This window comes from Ranitomeya variabilis, chromosome 4 (assembly GCF_051348905.1).
Source record: "Ranitomeya variabilis isolate aRanVar5 chromosome 4, aRanVar5.hap1, whole genome shotgun sequence".
Classification (NCBI taxonomy): Eukaryota; Metazoa; Chordata; class Amphibia; order Anura; family Dendrobatidae; genus Ranitomeya; species Ranitomeya variabilis.
The window spans coordinates 44,803,798-44,824,207 of NC_135235.1; the positions used below are offsets into that span (position 1 = coordinate 44,803,798).

At 45.2% G+C, this 20,410-nt stretch overlaps 1 protein-coding gene across 1 annotated transcript in view; it reads right to left on the bottom strand.

Annotated features, from left to right (window-relative positions):
• The window catches only part of TCERG1L (transcription elongation regulator 1 like), a 268,237-nt gene that overhangs the window by 227,410 nt on the left and 20,417 nt on the right, over positions 1-20,410 (bottom strand). Inside the window, exon 3 of the mRNA XM_077258434.1 lies at positions 7,277-7,460. Coding sequence (XP_077114549.1) covers positions 7,277-7,460 — 184 coding nt within the window. The remainder of the gene's footprint in view (positions 1-7,276; positions 7,461-20,410) is intronic.

Here is a 20,410-nt window from a genome sequence, read left to right on the forward strand (position 1 = left end):
TTTTATTTACAAACATTGAATTGAGTCTCAAAATGTTTGAATTTGCATAAAATCGTGAATTTTAGGAAATCTTACTGTAACTCGATCCTCCACTCATCTCTAGATGAGAGCCCAATGTCCTATAAGTAAGACTTAGTAATTGTGTAACAGAGAGAGTCAACACTCCAAGTATATTAAATCAGGACCAGAGTTATCATAGTGCCGAGTAGGGTTGAGCGACCTTGACCTTTTTAGGGTCGAGTCATGTTTTGTGAAACCCGACTTTTTGAAAAGTCGAGTCGGGCGAAATCGGCCGATTACTGCGAAAAGTTGAGGATCGGCCGGAACACGAAACCCTATGCACGTCAATTGGGAATTTTTTTTTTTTCTCTCTCTCTCTCTCTCTCTCTCTCTCCCCTCCGTCCCATATTCCCCCTCCGTCCCAGCACAGAAAATCTCGTGTTACACATTGCAAATCCCTACTGCGCACAAGCGATAAAATGATGATAGCCGTGCACGCCCCTAACCCCTATGTCATCACTCTGCCCACACTCCTTCATTGGCTGAAAAAATGGCGCTAAATGCGTCATTCAAAACGCGACTTTGGCGCCAAGATCGCGTACCGCATGGCCGACCCCACACAGGGATCGGGTCGGGTTTCATGAGACGCCAACTTTGCCAAAAGTCGGCGACTTATGAAAATGAACGATCCGTTTCGCTCAACCCTAGTGCCGAGCAATTATTTATATTGCTATCAGTGCTTATATCATAAAAGTCATAGAACATGTTGCTAGGTGTCGAGTTCCCACCACTGCAAAGGGAAAATCTACAACCATGTCCTCTGTGGTCTCCCATTCTTCCCCAGCCGCAAAGGAGTCTGCTCAGCAGAGACGACGGTCCCAGTGTCTGGCTCAAGCTGATACTGTGCATCTGGTTATTGGTGCTGTCCCAGGTTCAGCCTTTGTAACCAGCATTGATCAGCGGCGAGCAGATGCTCCAGGGACTTAGTCTTGCTTTTCATCTAATGAGCATGCCCATGGGATGACCTCTCATTGGAGGTCAGAGGTCACATGCTCAGGTCATGTAGCAGCTCTGATTGGTTCGCCACTCGGCCATGCGCTAGTATAAACCTAACTAGCTATTGAACCCGTTCTATGCCCGGGTGGCGATCATTTATATTGGTATATGGTCTCCATCCTGGTATGTGCTGCTCCCATCTTGCTCCCCCATCCTGTCATATGCTGCTCCATCCTGCACCCCCATCCTGTCATGTGTGCGCCCCCATTCTGTCATGTGCTGCTCCCATCCTGCGCCCCCATCCTGTCATGTGCTGCTCCATCCTGCGTCCCCATCCTGTCATATGCTGCTCCATCCTACACCCCCATCCTGTCATGTGTGTGCCCCCATTCTGTCATGTGCTCCCATCCTGCACCCCCATCCTGTCATGTGTGCGCCCCCATTCTGTCATGTGCTGCTCCCATCCCGCGCCCCCATTCTGTCATGTGCTGCTCCCATCCCGTGCCCCCATTCTATCATGTGCTGCTCCCATCCTGCGCCCCCATTCTGTTGTAATGTGCTGCACTCATTCTGCCTGTTCCTGTTTCCATTCTGCCATATGTTGCTCCCATCTTTCTCTCTCCGGCTCTACTGCCCGAGTGCGGCTGTGCTGAGTGCGGGCGGCTGTGCTGAGTGCGGGCGGCTGTGCTGAGTGCGGGCGGCTGTGCTGAGTGTGGGCGGCTGTGCTGAGTGTGGGCGGCTGTGCTGAGTATGGGCGGCTGTGCTGAGTGCGGGCGGCTGTGCTGAGTGCCAGTGGCTGTGTGTGGCGGTGCTGAGTGCGGGCTGCTGTGCGTGGCGGTGCCGAGTGCGGGCGGCTGTGCGTGGCGGTGCTGAGTGCGGGTGGCTGTGCGTGGCGGTGCTGAGTGCGGGTGGCTGTGGTGAGTGCGGGCGGCTGTGGTGAGTGCGGGCGGCTGTGCGTGGCTGTGCTGAGTGCGGGTGGCTGTGCGTGGCTGTGCTGAGTGCGGGTGGCTGTGCGTGGCTGTGCTGAGTGCGGGCAGCTGTGCGTGGCTGTGGTGAGTGCGGGCGGCTGTGCTGAGTGCGGGCGGCTGTGCGTGGCTGTGCTGAGTGCGGGTGGCTGTGCATGGCTGTGGTGAGTGCGGGCGGCTGTGCTGAGTGCGGGCGGCTGTGCGTGGCTGTGCTGAGTGCGGGCGGCTGTGCGTGGCTGTGCTGAATGCGGGTGGCTGTGTGCGTGGCTGTGCTGAGTGCGGACGGCTGTGCGTGGCTGTGGTGAGTACAGGCGGCTGTGCTGAGTGCGGGCGGCTGTGCATGGCTGTGCTGAGTGCGGGCGGCTGTGCATGGCTATGCTGAGTGCGGGCGGCTGTGCGTGGCTGTTCTGAGTGCGGTCGGCTGTGCGTGGCTGTGCTGAGTGTGGGCGGCTGTGCTGAGTGTGGGCGGCTGTGCTGAGTATGGGCGGCTGTGCTGAGTGCGGGCGGCTGTGCTGAGTGCCGGTGGCTGTGTGTGGCGGTGCTGAGTGCGGGCTGCTGTGCGTGGCGGTGCCGAGTGCGGGCGGCTGTGCGTGGCGGTGCTGAGTGCGGGTGGCTGTGCGTGGCGGTGCTGAGTGCGGGTGGCTGTGGTGAGTGCAGGCGGCTGTGGTGAGTGCGGGCGGCTGTGAGTGGCTGTGCTGAGTGCGGGTGGCTGTGCGTGGCTGTGCTGAGTGCGGGCGGCTGTGCGTGGCTGTGCTGAGTGCGGGCGGCTGTGCGTGGCTGTGGTGAGTGCGGGCGGCTGTGCTGAGTGCGGGCGGCTGTGCGTGGCTGTGCTGAGTGCGGGCGGCTGTGCGTGGCTGTGGTGAGTGCGGGCGGCTGTGCTGAGTGCGGGCGGCTGTGCGTGGCTGTGCTGAGTGCGGGCGGCTGTGCGTGGCTGTGCTGAATGCGGGCGGCTGTGTGCGTGGCTGTGCTGAGTGCGGACGGCTGTGCGTGGCTGTGGTGAGTACAGGCGGCTGTGCTGAGTGCGGGCGGCTGTGCGTGGCTGTGCTGAGTGCGGGCGGCTGTGCATGGCTATGCTGAGTGCGGGCGGCTGTGTGTGGCTGTTCTGAGTGCGGTCGGCTGTGCGTGGCTGTGCTGAGTGCGGGCGGCTGTGCGTGGCTGTGCTGAGTGCGGGCGGCTGTGCTGAGTGCGGGCGGCTGTGCTGAGTGCGGGCGCATCACTGGTCACATGCTGGTGGTGACATCATCCAAGGTCCTGGAGCTCCGCTGGGCTGAGGCTCTACAGCTACCCTGACTGGAGCTGCAGAGCACGGAGCCCCCAATGGCCGGTATATTAGGGGGATACGTGGGTGTGTGGAGCCCCCATGGCCGCTAAATTATGGGGGATACACGGGTGTGTGGAGCCCCCATGGCCAGTATATTGGGGGGGGATAAGTAAGTTCGGCTGCGTCACACTGGTCCAGACTGTGCAGGCGCAGTGCGTTGCGCTTGCGCAGTCTATAAAGGCTTCAGACAGAGTGACGCTCCCACCATTATATTATAGATATCGTGTGTGTGTGGATGCGTATATGTTATCTGGTGAAAGCTCCTAATGATCCCCTTCCCTAGTGTTGTCGTATGTGGTTGGGTGTTTGGAGCTGACTAGTGCCAGTGCAATCCAGCACAAGAGTGCGATATACTGCATCATTTCAGCAGCGTTCGCCAGTGCGGCGCCATGCGCAACTAGTGCTCTTTCCAGGTCGTATATAGCGTGGTAGTGACATCCGCCAGAGCAGCGCTGCGTGCACCTAGTGCGATAAGTCTATTTGCATTTAGTTTTCCCTGGCACCGCAGTTGAGGCGCCGAGCGCTAGTAGGTCTAGAGGGACTCTAACCCTGTGTCCTTGGGGCAGGGTCCTGTGACCAAACACTAGCATTCACTTTGCGGTATTGGGCCCTGTGACGCAAAAGGGTTCACCTCCTTACATACCTGGTGAAGCTAACTCCTGTGTGTTCACATTATACCGCCATATACTGTCAGCCATTACCGAGCAGCAGGTGTCTGCACGGTGGACCCCGGGCTGCAAACGCACCTTATATCTCCCTTAATATTAGGCTACTTTCACACTAGCGTTAACTGCAATACGTCGCAAATGCGTCGTTTTCCCGAAAATACGCATCCAGCAAAAGTTCTTGCTGGATACGTTTTTTCGTCATAGACTAACATTAGCGACGCATTTGCGACGCATTGCCAAACGTCGCGTCCGTTTTGCGACGCTTGGGCGTGTGGTAGCGGACCGTCGGGAGAAAAAAACGTTACATGTAACGTTTTTTGCTCCCGACGGTCCGCTTTTTCCGACCGCGCATGCGCGGCCGGAACTCCGCCCCCACCTCCCCGCACTTCCCCGCACCTCACAATGGGGCAGCGGATGCGTGGGAAAAATGCATCCGCTGCCCCCGTTGTGCGGCGGAGACCACGCTAGCGTCGGGAACATCGGCCCGACGCACAGCGACGGGTTGTTCCCGACGCTAGTGTGAAAGTAGCCTAATTTGGTGCATTCCGCCAGCTCTAACACACGTATACAGGTATTAAATAAAGATTACTGGACCAATCTCCACTGCAGGACATTTTTTTCTTATTTGATCCTGAGGACCTGACACTCCTTTCTACAGATTTGCCTGAGGCAACTGCATCTGACATACAATGAAAATTTTGACTCTGAAGGTCTAATTTTATTTTTATTGTATAAGCCAACAAAACAAACTGCAGGATTCAAGCTTTTATTAGGCACATGTTTAAAAAGGCGTATAAGATGCCAAAATACACAGATACATGGTACAAAATGGCAGGTGAGATACAAACAAAAGATTCCCCCCAGTAAAGTATAAGAGGGAAATAACATGTAACACAGGGTAGAAAAGGTACAACAAGGTAATTATGAAAAAATAAAGTTATAATAAACAGTCAGCTACCTTGAAAAAGAGGGGAATTATTCCACAAGAGCTGAGCAACAAAGTGTCGAATTGACTTACCCACCACATCCGACACACGTTTCCCAACTGCTTCAGCTGGGGTCTTTTGGTATTATAATTTTCACATATGGTATATGAATTTGCATTTATAATTTTTGTCTTGAATTCCCAGCTTTTGTTTTATTTTAATATTTTCTATTTAATTCAGACTTTGAACTAAGAGTTAAATTGAATTGCACATTCCACCTGTGAAATTTCCTTTTCCCATAACTTCAGTTTAGGTCTTGGTACTCCGCCAATACCAGACAGTAAGTGCGTGGTAATTATTTGATAATTAAATAGGTTTTCCAAGTTTCTTTAAAAAGTTGCCAAAGAGTAGTGAATGCCACACACTAAATAAGCTACGCTGTAAAAACCTTACTTACCTTCTATATCTACTTGTGCCTCCAGAGTTCCCCAGAGTTCCCCACCAGTATTGCATTAATGATGCCTCATCCAGTATTCACATGAATGATACAAAATAAATCACAGGCGGCTCAGTGGTCACGAGCCATACATGCCAATATCACATCTGAGGCTGGTGATTTACTGAAGTGATCAAGCCATTGACGAATGTGGTTTCATCAATGCAGGTCAGGCAAGAACTACCCGAATGGGTAGTATTTAAAGGAAACGTGATTATTATTTGTTTATTTTATAAAATTCTTTACTCATTAGTAATTTTTGTGAAATCCCTGTAAACACTTTTAACAATTTGCCTCATATTGGTCAAACTGAATGTTATGGATCCAGAGCTTTTCTGTAGCAAAAGAAGTCTCATTTGTTTTGGAACGTGTATGCACAAATGTGTCCACCATTACCTTTTTGTGAATTGTCAATTTTCAGTTCCAATTTTGCAAATTGCCTCTTCAGAGAAAAAGAGTACATTAACTCTATAGCGCCACCTGTTGGAAGTAGCGATCCTACAAGTCACAATCAACCCTTTAACGAGTCGTGCAATATGACTTAGGATAAAAGCCAAATCAGTATCTCAATTCGCAGACACGGTGTTTCGGGCTGTTGGCCCTCGTCAGTGCGAAGAATGAGAACTGATTTGGCTAGGTGAGTGGCTCTGGACTGGGGTCTATGGGGTAACGTTTTTCCTTATGGAGAGTGACATACCAGCTGGCTTGTCAAGGTAAGGAGGCTTATTCACCATGCAATGCTCCTCTGGGAAATTTAATAAGCAAATTGCCTCTTCAGAGAAGAAGAGGACTTGAACTCTATAGCACCGCCTGTTGGAAGTAGCGATCCTACAAGTCACAATCAACCCTTTAACGAGTCGTGCAATATGACTTAGGATAAAAGCCAAATCAGTATCTCAATTCGCAGACATGACAAGGGCCAACAGCCCGAAACACCTTGTCTGCAAATTGAGATACTGATTTGGCTTTTATCCTAAGTCATATTGCAAGACTCGTTAAAGGGTTGATTGTGACTTGTAGGATCGCTACTTCCATCAGGTGGCGCTACAGAGTTTAAGTCCTCTTTTTCTCTGAAGAGGCAATTTGCATATTTAATTTCCCAGAGGAGCATTGCACGGTGAATAAGCCTCCTTACCTTGACAAGCCAGAGCTGGTATGTCACTCTCCATAAGGAGAAACGTTACCCCCTAGAACTCAGTTCCAATTTTCTAATTTTTTAAAGACTGCAGTTTACATTACACCCACGTATGTAAACATAATGCAGAAATATCTCCTGACCAGGTACCGCAAAATCAGGCTTTTTTAAAAAAAAGTCAGTCACTTTACGCTGGTTATTTCAGGTCAGATTATATCAGTCAAATGCTGTGCCAAAGTATATGGCAAAAATACAGGTAAAGAAAGAAGTTGACATCAAAATGGAGCAGTATCAGAGGCAAATAGCAGTTCATGTGGCATAATCCTATGGAGTCAGTCTACCAAAGCCTTAGAGCAGTGTATTGAGGTAGAGGGGATCATAACCAAATCAATGATCACAGAATAACCTTATTCTCGGCTAACTAATAAATTATGCCCCCCCGAAGAACGAGCGTTTTCTTCATTGGTTTGGTGATTTCTGGCTGGTGTAGTTGGTGTGATAGTCTGGAATAAATGATCCTAGAAATACCCAAATGAATGGCTAGTCTAAAACCAGCAATAGTTGAGATGACTACAGCTAAAATAGAAAACTCCATTTTTCACAACAAAGTCAACTTTCCAACACCTTTAAAGAAGAAATATCTTACCCGAATTCTACACAACTTCTACCATCATCATTTCTATAAATTACCGCCAGTTCATGCCTAAAACTTGTCTTACAATTGTATTCGGTACAAAGATCAATAAGCAAATACTTAGTTATCACTGACCTGTTACTCGTTGCGGGGTTAATATCACTGTGCGCAATGGCCTAGTGGCAGCAGATGGTCTAGATATAGCCATGGTTACTTGATTTGTCCTTCGATTTGGCTTTTCAAGTCCTTGAAATAATATCAATTCCTCAGCCGGATGTATCCAAGAAGAATCCAGAGCAAATGAGTTGTTGAGAAAAATCTGGGAAATAAATAAAATAAAAATATTTGTTAGGGTATAAACAGTACCATGAAGCCTACGTCTCGATTCATTAACACTTGCATTTTGTACATCATTCTTAATGATGGGCGTGCAGAAATAAAATGTGCCAAATTCATTAATAGGAGCATCCAATTGAATTAATTTTGCACACTTTGTCAAAACCTGTCCCATCCAGGCTCCTTCCCAGATCTTGCGTTTTTTGTCCATAGCTGACATAAAAATGTCAAAAGTTTGCATTGCACAAATATTTGGCGACTTTTGAGAGTGTTTTACACTATTTTTCTGGCGTAAATGCTTTTGATGAATTAGGGCCTGAACCTATAACCGGTAATAGTGCAAGTGTATGTACAAATATGTACACCCTTATCTTTTTGTGAATTGCTAATTTTCATCTCCTTAATATGAATTGCTAATTTTCATCTCCATAATGTATAACATTTTATAAAAATGTTATATATTATCGCAACATTCAAGCAAAATTCTCACAAACTGCAGATTATATCACAACCCCTTACAGAAACATAATTCATAAACATCTCCTGACAAAGTACCGCAAAATTATATTTTTGGGTGTTTTTTTAGGCTAGTCAAATTACTCTGCTCATTTGAGGTTATGACTACCGAAAAGGAAAAGTAAGACGCACGTACCTTTATGTATAATCTGATTGCGTCTCTCTTTGTGTAACCTACCGGATGTATTAATTAATTAATTGTGCAGTCAAAAGTCTGTGGTCAGAAGTACAGGATGCTTTATTAGTTTATTAATTTGATCTCCATGTTACATAGACTTGTTTTTTTGGACTCTTCCTCAACAAACATAAAATAATTGCACACAAAGGTATACTGCTTCAGGAAATCTCATGCAAAAATTGAAAACTTACAGAACGTGTTTTGAGCTAAGCACATCAGTAACTGCTGCAAATCAGTTATGAATTTTCCCCAAATTTTAGATTCTGGCAAATTCATCTTTCTGGGATTTGACTCACAGGAATACTGCCAAAAGGAAGCCAACCACCATTTTTCTGTTTTTTACACTGTGTTCCAAATTATTATGCAAATATTATTTCCTCATATCTTCTCTAAATTACCTATCTGAATTGCAGTCATTGTTATTTTCCAGTCATCTACTATTCTAGTATAATTGCAATGTTTTGGAACAAACTGCCTATGAAAACAGTATCTTTTTTAAAAAAAAATAAACACTCAAAATGCATGTTCCAAATTATTATGCACAGCAGAGTTTTCAACCTTTTTTTTTATTTTGAACAAAAAAATGGTCAATTGTGAAGTTATAAGCATTATCCGCTTATTACAAAATGAAATCAAACAGTTTTCAAGTGAAAACTTTATTCTAGGTGATGTTACATTTGCACATAGGACCCCTTGTTCAAAAGAAGCTTCTTCTCTCGTCCATTGAATTTGTCAGTTTTTGGATGGTTTCTGCTTCAGCTGTTTTGCATGTGGACAGAATACCCTGCTAGAAGTGTTGCTTAGATGTGAACTGCCTCCCGCCATCATAGACACTCCTTTTGATGATGCTCCAGAGGTTCTCAATGGGGTTGAGGTCAGGGGAAGATGGTGGCCACACCATAAGTTTGTCCTCTTTTATGCCCATAGCAGCCAGAGATGCAGATGTGTTTTTTGCAGCATGAGACGGTGCATTATCATGCATGAAAATGATCTTGCTGCGGAAAGCACGGTTCTTCCTCTTGAACCATGGCAGGAAGTGTTGTTTTAGAAACTCCACATAGATTATGGAGTTCATCTTTACCCCTTCAGGGATCATAAAGGGGCCGACAATCTCTCTCCCCATGATTCCAGCCCAAAACATTACTCCACCTCCTCCTTGTTGGTGCCTTAGCCGTGTTTTCATGGGGTGTCCATCAACCAGCCATCCTCCACTCCATCCATCTGGACCATCGAGCATTGCACGGCACGCATTGGTGAACAAAACAGTTTAGAAGTCAGTCTTCATGTATCGTTTGGCCCACTGGAGCCTTTTCTGCTTGTGTGCGGTGGATAGAGGTGGTCGACAGGATGGCTTACGCACAGCTGCAAACCTCTGAAGGACCCTGCATCTTGTTGTTCTGGGGACGTTGGAGGCACCAGCAGCTTCAAAAACTTGTCTGCTGCTATGACAAGGCATTTTTGCAGCTGCTCTTTTAACCTTACCCAATTGCCTGTTGGAAACAGTCCACAATTTTTCCTTATCAGCACGCACACGTGTGTGCTGGGAATCAGCTACATACTTCTTGATTGTGTGATGATCACGATGAAGTGTCTTGGCAATGTTGATTGTAGTCATGCCTTGACCTAAATGCTCCACAATTTGTTGCTTCTCAGCAGCCGACACATCCTTTTTCTTTCCCATTTTGGCAAAAAATGTAGGCTGCTTAATAATGTGGAACAGCCTTCTTATGTAGCCTTGCCTTTATTTGGACACACCTGCCAAACTAATGTGCACAGGTATCTGCAATTGCTTTCAGTGATATAAAGAGCAGTGACACACATCACCATCAATGAGTTTAAATGACAAACAAAAAAATTCTAACCTTATCACTCCTAAACTCTTTGTGCATAATAATTTGGAACACAGTGTATTTGCATGAAGATGTTAAAATCTAATATAATATTTTCCTCTCCCCTATTCCCTCACCGGTCCTTATGCCATGTGTGCTGCAGCTCTCCACAACCCATCCTGGTCCTTCTTGTACATTCTTCCCGCAATGAGGCCAGTTTTTGGCTTCAAGAGGTCGCAACCCTATGTGACTGTGTAAAGATACTCATTGGCCCCAGTGGTGGAAGGGAGAAGCAGAAGAACCAAGTATCAGTGAGACAGACCGGGGCGATGTAATGATTACATATGGACAGATGAGGGATTAGTTAGTGTGAATAGAATTTATTTGAGTGTAATTAAATTGTACTCGAATCTTACAAAGATTCTGTAGAATTTAGATTTTTTTTGCTCTTTGCTCCAGATGAATTCAGCAAAATGGTGGCGAGTTGTGGAACAGTGGAGGATTGGCAGTAGTCTAAGGTAAAAAAATGCTTCTGCTGCCCCTGCTGCGTGTTGTCTGATCCCCAATGCCTTTGCAGCGCCCCAGAGTCCTGGTCGTTCCAGTAATGTTGCTCTGCCACTAAGGGGAGTGATGTTACGTCTGATTGCACTAAAGGAGTTCACCTGACCAGGTATCACAGACACACACTACACTCCACACTCCGGCCACCAGGGGGGGTGGTTCTATCTATTAGGCCACTCCTTACACTCTGGTAAAACTGGGGGTTGGACAGGAAGTTAGAGAGAAAGTAGCTAGGGAGAGCTCGAGAGAGGACCTGTCAGGGGTGGGATCCTGACAGCGGCCCAGGACAGACAGAACATTACGGAGCCGTGCTTGAGTCCATAGCGGCAGACTCCTAAGAAAGGACACGAAAGCAGAGTATATTGCGGAGAAGTGAGAAGCGAGATCACAGCACAAAGGAGATAGAACCAGAAGGAGTCGTGCCCTTAAGACCGTGGCAACATCCTTCTGAGGCGCGTAGCCGGTGGCCGGAGCACCGAGGAAGTAAGGGACTCTACGTATTACTTCAAACAGCAGCAGGACAGTTAACTTTAGGTTGGCTGTCTCACCTAAACCACCTAACGAAGACAAAGGAGGCAATTGTGGGAGAGGGGCGTCTCTAGGGTCCCAGAATAACTCCAGGCCTACCCCGTCATACGGGTGCGTCCCAGCCATATCATCTGGGGGATGGAGAGAGAGAAAGAACATCAGAAACAGACACAACAGTTGTGAGGACTATCCCGTGGTGCTCAGCAGGGAAGTACTACAACACACACAGGCGCTAGAAGGTAGGCACTGATTTCCACCTGCAAAGGGAACTCTGGATGTGCCTTCGGACCGGCCGGTCTCAGCCAGCCTTGTTAGCAGTGCTCTGGATTGTGGATCCCGAAGCCTTCAGTAAAGAAAGGTAAAAGAGACTGCAACCCTGTGTCCTCGTTATTCATTGCGCCTTGCACCACGAAGCCCATCACACCTTTCATTGGACGCCCCTTAGCAGGGTCAAGGACCGGGTCTAGCCACCGTGACAACCCCAGGACCGAGACCGAGAGGCTTGGTACCGAGTACCCCGCGGCCCTGCGTTTGAAGGCGCTCCACCTTCATCCTGTCGCATTTTTAGCCCGGAGTCTCCAGCCACAAGTAGGCCATGGCGTTCATCGCTCGTGCTTCAAGGCCTACTCACAGCCAGGAGCCCTGGCCTAAAGTGAGCAACAGACCAGAGATGTGACGCAACGGATGCATGGAGGGACAGACAGGGGCAGGGACCAGAGGGCGCAGCTGGTCAGGTGAGAGCATACAATGTGTATTTTTTTATTTTTTTTTAATCTTATGTCTATTATGCTTTGGGGTCTAGAAAACTTCAGACCAAAAAACAAAGGCATTAAATTCACAGGAAAAAAAACTTCTTTGCTAATAGAATTTCCTGGGAAAATTGTCCTGAACGCAAATTTGAGTTTTGTCTGTTCCCATCATCTCTAAAGGTGAATATAACATTTTTTTGCGGCAAACAGGGACCGATTTGTGAACGCTAGGTTCACATTAGCGTCTCTGTGCGCAGCGTATCATCTGCATGTGCAAACGCATGCCAAAATGCATTTAAACGCATGGTTACGCTGCATTTTTTATCCCCATCAGCTACGCATGACGCAACAAAAAAAGCTGCGTGTGCATGCATTTGTATGCGTTTTTGCCTGCATTTGCATTGTTTATGCGCATGCGTTCGATATTTCCAGGGGGGTGTGTCTCTATCAGTTCCTGGACATGCGCAGTCCGAAGTACACAAGCACATCGAACGCATGCGTTCCCATAGACAGTAATGCGTTGTTTTGATGCACTCATCCGCATGCATATGCCTGCGCATATTTGACGCGACAAAAATTGCAACATGTTGCGTTCGGCGGGCACGGAGAAACAACGTATGCGGACACATCCGCATACAAACTGATGCCAACGCATGTCCCTGCATACACAATGTTAAATATAGGTACGCAAGACATATGCGGATCTATACGCAGGCATACGCTGCACACAGATATGCTAATGTGATCCCAGCCTTAGATGTGTTGGTGGAATCTAGTGAATCTGCTTGTGATCCACTCATCTCTATAGAGTATTAGTGTGGAGTCTTTCTCAGCTGTACACTCAGTGGTATATATGCAGATTTACAGCCCATATACATACAAGACCGGTTTTATTTATGGACCATTGGAAAATATCTTGAAAACTGGGAAACAATGAAAATACAAAGAATAATAGAAAGTTATCGAACTTTTTATTCAAAATAAAGTAAAAGAATATGTTCTCGGAATCACAGGCAACATGAGAGAGGATCAGGACGCAGATGGGTTTTTTTATTAGCAAAAACCATATGCAGGACTAGCAAAAAGAAAAAGTACCATCACTGGAATCAGGGTCTCTGACCCTACATTATGCTGCTCCAAGATGAGGAAGCAAAAACATGAGGACAGATTCCGAGATTCTTCGGATCAAGACTAGATGAGAAATACTTCGGCATCATTCTGGTTGTCCACACTCATCTCTATATACTTTCTGCATTATATCTTACAGAGTAAGATGAACTAAAAGAAGAAAGTCCTGAGCATATGTCGCCTCTTTCTGTCAGGACTGTAAGAGGAAACCGAACAAGAGCAGCAGCTTCTGCTCATTATTACACATTCTATAGAGCAGAGGGATATGTGCACCAAAAAAATGGGAAAAAGAGGAACACAGGATAAATAATGTTTGATACATTTTCATTTCAATAAAACCAAATTTTTCCAATGAATCCTCTTTCAGAATAGTTTATTTTTATCAGTTTAATCATGTACCAAAACAGGTTGACCTTCACAAGGTCATTGAATTGAGATCCTCAGACTTTTCACTCTTGATTGCTTTATTTTAATCTATTCCTTATATGCACTAGATCTCTAGGAAATGCAAGTGACAGCTGTGAAATCTGCTGGTAAACATCAGGCTAGTCAGCCCGCAGTTTTCACATAGCAGCGAGTCTGTATAATTGTCTCTTCCCGCCATCTACATGCAGAGCTTTTCTACATTGTTCTACCCATGGTGAACAATGGAATAAAAGAATGACCTTGAGATGCCCTAAATCATCCTGAGAAGTGACAGAAGCCCTTGAGAGAATCCACAGTTGGCTTTCTAAGGTTCGTTTTTAATAGTGACTAACAGTCTGTTCACGCTGCGCTAATATATGTGACCATCAATAAGTATCAAATTCGCCCAACAGGACTTTGCTGTATATTAATGAAAGCTGGTAATGGGGACAAATGTATGTTTGTGCAGTTTACGGGACCATTTAGGCATGGTTTATAAGATTAATAGCTTGTATGAAGCTGAACTATAATCATTTTCGGATGTTTTCTACAATTAATGAGATATCCAATATCGGACTGGATTGTGAGGCTAAAACATTAATCCTGAGATTGTTTACCTTTTTTTTTCCTGAGAAGTGAAATGCGCAGTTTTTACGTTCTATGTCCTCGCCATGTTCTGTCTGACAATGTGATTAGATCTCATTCACACACGAACAAGCCAGTGCAACAATTGTTCTTGTTTTCTTTTGTTTATAAATATTTAAATATTTGTTACAATTGTTACAAAAGTCTGAATGATTTATAACAAATCATTATAGGGGTCTGAGCTCCAGTATTTTCCTTTACAGAATTCTTACTCCTCTACTTACCTTCATCCATTAACTTTTCATTTCTATAGCGCCAACATATTCCGCAGCAGTTTAGATTTCAGAGGGGACTTGTACAGACAATGAGGACATTGCAGGGTAACACATAATTCAACAGATACCAAGAGGAGTGAGGGTCCTGCTGCTCGCAAGCTTATGGTCTATGAGGAAATAGGGGGGACACAAAGGGTGAATGGTAAAATGTGCTTGGAGTGTATGGTCGGGCCATTGGGTGTTCACATAACACTGCATGAACCGGTAACCAGCCCGTGTGTGTACTGTACAGACACAGAGGGATATTAAGTGCATGGAGGCTGTGGACAGTCTCTGCCCCCATATTATGCTGCTCTCAAATGGGGTAGAAAAAACCTAGTGACAGATTCCCTTTTAAAAGGTTCATATAGATTTTAGTAAACCATTCCAAAAGGAGGGAATGTTTTAATATAAAACTTTGCTGTAAGGGAACCTGTCATGTAAAAAAAGCTATTAATCTGCAGATATGGGGTTAATCTGCATATTAGTAGCATTCTAACACCATGGAGCACCGGTACCGAGAGCCCGACTAACGGAAGGAAATGAACTTTATTCCTCCCGGTAATGTTCCGCTTTGAGTCATAGAGGCGGGGCTGGCAGTAATTATCTGCAGTGCTGATGTCATGTCAACAGTGCAGCAGCCAATTGGTTAGCTCAATGGCTGTGCCAGTGTAGACTGAGCTCACTGATTGGCTGCAGCGCTGTTAATGTGACATCAGTTCTACAAACAATAACAGACACGGGAGGCAGTGGTGGAAAATCAGCGTTGGACCTGGGGAGGGTACGTAAAGTTTTTTTTTTTTTTTTTTAATAAACCTCCATGGGGAGTAGGGTTTTCCAAGACCAGAAAATCTCTTTTAACCTCAGAGGTAATAGCATATATACAGTGCCAAAATAGGAACGTGTTCAATAAATACAAATCTTGAGATGTTTCTCATCAGTATCGTGGTTAGCATTCAATGGAAAGATTTCCTTTCAAGTGTAATCAGTAATCTTTTCAGGAGACCAAAACTGGACACGATTGGACATTGATTTTCTTTTCTAGCAGGTGAGGTTACAGAGCCTTGTGTTTCGTAAGCAAAGCATGAAGTGCTCCAATTCTTGTATATTTTCATCTACCGCTGCAGCTTTCTATTTTCTTTTGCCAAGGTCTTCTCCGGTGGGATTATTATCAGCTCTCATTGTTCCATTTAATATATATAGTGTCTCTATCATTTCTCAGCATTGCCCCTCTGCTGTATATATAATTATTAATAGAAGAGGAGCTACTGTGTATTTAGCCTACAAATAGGGCAGCAGCGTCATATTAGAAATTCCTCATGTACAGCCTTTTAAACAGCATATTTTTACATCGTCAGCTATTTTTTAATAGAAATTCATAACAAATCAGTCATCTAAGTGCAGGGCATAATAAAAAGGCAGCAGCAAGAAAATCTAACTCCCTCGTACAGAATTAAAAAAGGGTGTATTTTTTTTTTATTGCTTCAAGAAACAGTGTCACATGTTGTCTTTGGTATTACAGAACAGCTCGGGATCTCCTACAATACCAGAGACTATGAATATAAGTAAAGTGATTTTGTAAAGTCTCCCAGAGACTTTCAAATAAAAAAGCTATTGTCATGATATGATTGCGGATAGCATAACACACACACAACAGTATGGAAATGGAGAGAGGAAGGCCCTACTGATAGTGAAATGGGGGATGGTGACCACTGGAGCTCAAACCTGAGCCTGTCCTGCACTCCCCTAATGCCCCAAGTGGGTCCTTCCCCTCACCACCGTCAGGAACCTCGTCCCTCGCTGTCACCTAGCACTGCCCTGCAATGGGTGCACTGGCCAGAAAGGGGTGCTAGCCTCACACTACAGATAGTACCACACAGGGGAAAGTGACAAACACGAAAAGGAAAAGGAATAAACACAAGACTTTGCTTCCAGACACCGCTGCCTTGCTCCACACCGCAGATGGCACAGAAATGGGACTCCAAACACCAGAAGTAGCTGACATCAGAGAGCTGCAACTGCACAGTTGGTCTCCATAAAGAAACTCTATCACCAAGTCACCAGTCAGATGATGCATAAGGTGACCATTTAAAGCATGGTGGGAGTGGTCACCACCCACATCAGCTGACCCAGCATTTCTGCAGTTGCAGCAGATTGCCAGCAGGGAAAAACTGACATTAATCCTAGCTGGTCCTGAAAGGAAAAAAGCTACATTTAAAACAGAGTGGAACCAGAGCTGCCACGTCTCCAAAAATGGATTATGACAGCTTTGCTGGATAAAGTTGATGCTAACCACTTTGTCCCAGATCCCAGATGAACCCAACCCCTATAAAAGGTATCTGGGCTTACAATGGGACCCCCTGGGATGTAACCATGGAACAGCTGCTGGTCGGAGAAGTGAATCTGAAGCAAGGTTTTTCAAAAAAAGCCAGGTCAGTATTAGAAAGGACAAAACAGGGAATCAAGAATCAAGAGACAAAACCTTAGAATAGCTGAGGTCTCATCAAGCAAGGTCAGATAGAATGGAGTGAAAGTCAAGAGGGAATCAGATCAACAAAAGCAAGATATATCCAAATTAGTAACAGGATATCAGCAGGAATCAGCAGACTGCAGGGAGTTTAAACAGGGTGTGGTGCCACCTCACTGGATACACAGGGATCTAGTTATACCTGCTGAGCTCATGGACAGCACATGCTCCCTTTCTGTATGACTGAGTAGCACCACTAGTCCTCTCTGGCTGGAAAAATACTAGTGTGACCCAAAGATACTATGACATTTCCTCCATTAATAGTGCAGCACAAATAGTGAATGCGGAAGTGCCTGGTGACAAAAACAGACGTTGTGGGACTAGAACCAGGTAGAGATATGATGGATTTCTTAACTAAAGTAGATTGGTCTATTTTAATTGTGGCCAAATTTATGGTGCTTTTGCATACACTACAGACATCACATATTAACCCCTTTACCCCCAAGGGTGGTTTGCACGTTATGGACCGGGCCAATTTTTACAATTCTGACCACTGTCCCTTTATGAGGTTATAACTCTGGAACGCTTCAACGGATCCCGGTGATTCTAACATTGTTTTCTCATGACATATTGTACTTCATGATAGTGGTAACATTTCTTTGATATTACCTGCGTTTATTTGTGAAAAAATGGAAATTTGGCCAAAATTTTGAAAATTTCGCAATTTTCCAACTTTGAATTTTTATGCAATTAAATCACAGAGATATGTCACACAAAATACTTAATAAGTAACATTTCCCACATGTCTACTTTACATCAGCACAATTTTGGAACCAACATTTTTTTTGTTAGGGATTTATAAGGGTTAAAAGTTGACCAGCAATTTCTCATTTTTACAACACCATTTTTTTTTAGGGACCACATCTCATTTGAAGTCATTTTGAGGGGTCTATATGATAGAAAATACCCAAGTGTGACACCATTCTAAAAACTGCACCCGTCAAGGTGCTCAAAACCACATTCAAGAAGTTTATTAACCCTTCAGGTGTTTCACAGGAATTTTTGGAATGTTTAAATAAAAATGAACATTTAACTTTTTTTCACAAAAAATTTACTTCAGCTCCAATTTGTTTTATTTTACCATGGTAACAGGAGAAAATGGACACCAAACGTTGTTGTACAATTTGTCCTGAGTACGCTGATACCCCATATGTGGGGGTAAACCACTGTTTGGGCGCATGGCAGAGCTCGGAAGGGAAGGAGCACCGTTTGACTTTTCAATGCAAAATTGACAGGAATTGTGATGGGACGCCATGTTGCGTTTGGAGAGCCACTGATGTGCCTAAACATTGAAACCCCCCACAAGTGACACCATTTTGGAAAGTAGACCCCCTAAGGAACTTATCTAGAGGTGTGGTGAGCACTTTGACCCACCAAGTGCTTCACAGAAGTTTATAATGCAGAACCGTAAAAATAAAAAATCATTTTTTTTCACAAAAATTATATTTTCGCCCCCAATTTTTTATTTTCCCAAGGGTAAGAGAAGAAATTGGACCCCAAAAGTTGTTGTACAATTTGTCCTGAGTACGCTGAATCCCCAAATGTGGGGGTAAACCACTGTTTGGGAACATGGGAGAGCTCGGAAGGGAAGGAGCGCCGTTTGACTTTTCAATGCAAAATTGACAGGAATTGAGATGGGACGCCATGTTGCGTTTGGAGAGCCACTGATGTGCCTAAACATTGAAACCCCCCACAAGTGACAACATTTGGGAAAGTAGACCCCCTACGTAACTTATCTAGATGTGTGGTGAACACTTTGACCCACCAAGGGCTTCACAGAAGTTTATAATGTAGAGCCGTAAAAATAAAACAAAAATTTTTTCCCACAAAAATTATTTTTTAGCCCCCAGTTTTGTATTTTTCCAAGGGTAAGAGGAGAAATTGGATGCCCAGAGTTGTTGTCCAATTTGTCCTGAGTGCGCTGATACCCCATATGTGGTGGGGAACCACCGTTTGGGTGCATGGGAGGGCTCGGAAGGGAAGTAGCGCCATTTGGAATGCAGACTTAGATGGAATGGTCTGCAGGCGTCACATTGCGTTTGCAGAGCCCCTAATGTACCTAAACAGTAGAAACCCCACAAAGTGACACCATTTTGGAAAGTAGACCCCCTAAGGAACTCATCTACATGTGTTGTGAGAGCTTTGAACCCCCAAATGTTTCACCAAAGTTTATAACGCTGAGACGTGGAAATAAAAAAAAAAATGTTTCCACAAAAATTATTTTTTAGCCCCCAGTTTTGTATTTTTCCAAGGGTAACAGGAGAAATTGGACCCTAATTATTGTTGTCCAATTTGTCCTGAGTACGCTGATACCTGATATGTGGGGGAGAACCACCGTTTGAGCGCATGGTAGAGCTTGGAAGGGAAGGAGCATCATTTGGAATGCAGACTTAGATGGATTGGTTTGCAGGCGTCACATTGCGTTTGCAGAGCCCCTAATGTACCTAAACAGTAGAAACCCCCCACAAGTGACCCCATATTGGAAACTAGACCCCCCAAGGAACTTATCTAGATGTGTTGTGAGAACTTTGAGCCCCCAAAGTTCTTCACTACAGTTTATAACGCAGAGCCGTGAAAATAAAAAATCCTTTTTTTCCCACAAAAATTATTTTTTAGCCCCCAGTTTTGTATTTTCCCAAGGGTAACAGGAGAAATTGGACCCCAAAAGTTGTTGTCCAATTTGTCCTGAGTATGCTGATACCCCATATGTTGGGGTAAACCCCTGTGTGGGCACACGGGAGAGCTCGGAAGGGAAGGAGCACTGTTTTACTTTTTCAACGCAAAATTGGCTGGAATTGAGATCGGACGCCATGTCGCGTTTGGAGAGCCCCTGATGTGCCTAAACAGTGGAAACCCCCAAATTATAACTGAAACCTTAATGCAAACACACCCCTAACCCTAATCCCAACGGTAACCATAACCACACCTCTAACCCAGACACACCCCTAACCCTAATCCCAACCCTATTCCCAACCGTAAATGTAATCCAAACCCTAACCCTAACTTTAGCCCCAACCCTAACTTTAGCCCCAACCCTAACTGTAGCCTTAACCTTAGCCCCAACCCTAACCCTAGCCCTAACCCTAGCCCAAACCCTAACCCTAGCCCTAACCCTAACCCTAGCACTAAACCTAGCCCTAACCCTAACCCTAGCCCTAGCCCTAACCCTAGCCCTTACCCTAACCCTAATACTAACCCTAGCCCCAACCCTAACCCTAGCCCTAACCCTAGCCCTAACCCTAACCCTAGCCCTAACCCTAGCCCTAACCCTAGCCCTAACCCTAGCCCTAACCCTAACCCTAATCCTAACCCTAGCCCTAACCCTAACCCTAGCCCTAACCCTAACCCTAGCCCTAATGGGAAAATGGAAATAAATACGTTTTTTTAATTTTTTAATTTTTCCCTAACTAAGGGGGTGATAAAGGGGGAGTTTGATTTACTTTTATAGCGGGTTTTTTAGCGGATTTTTATGATTGGCAGCCGTCACACACTGAAAGACGCTTTTTATTGCAAAAAATATTTTTTGCGTTACCACATTTTGAGAGCTATAATTTTTTCATATTTTGGTCAACAGAGTCATGTGAGGTCTTGTTTTTTGCAGGATGAGTTGACA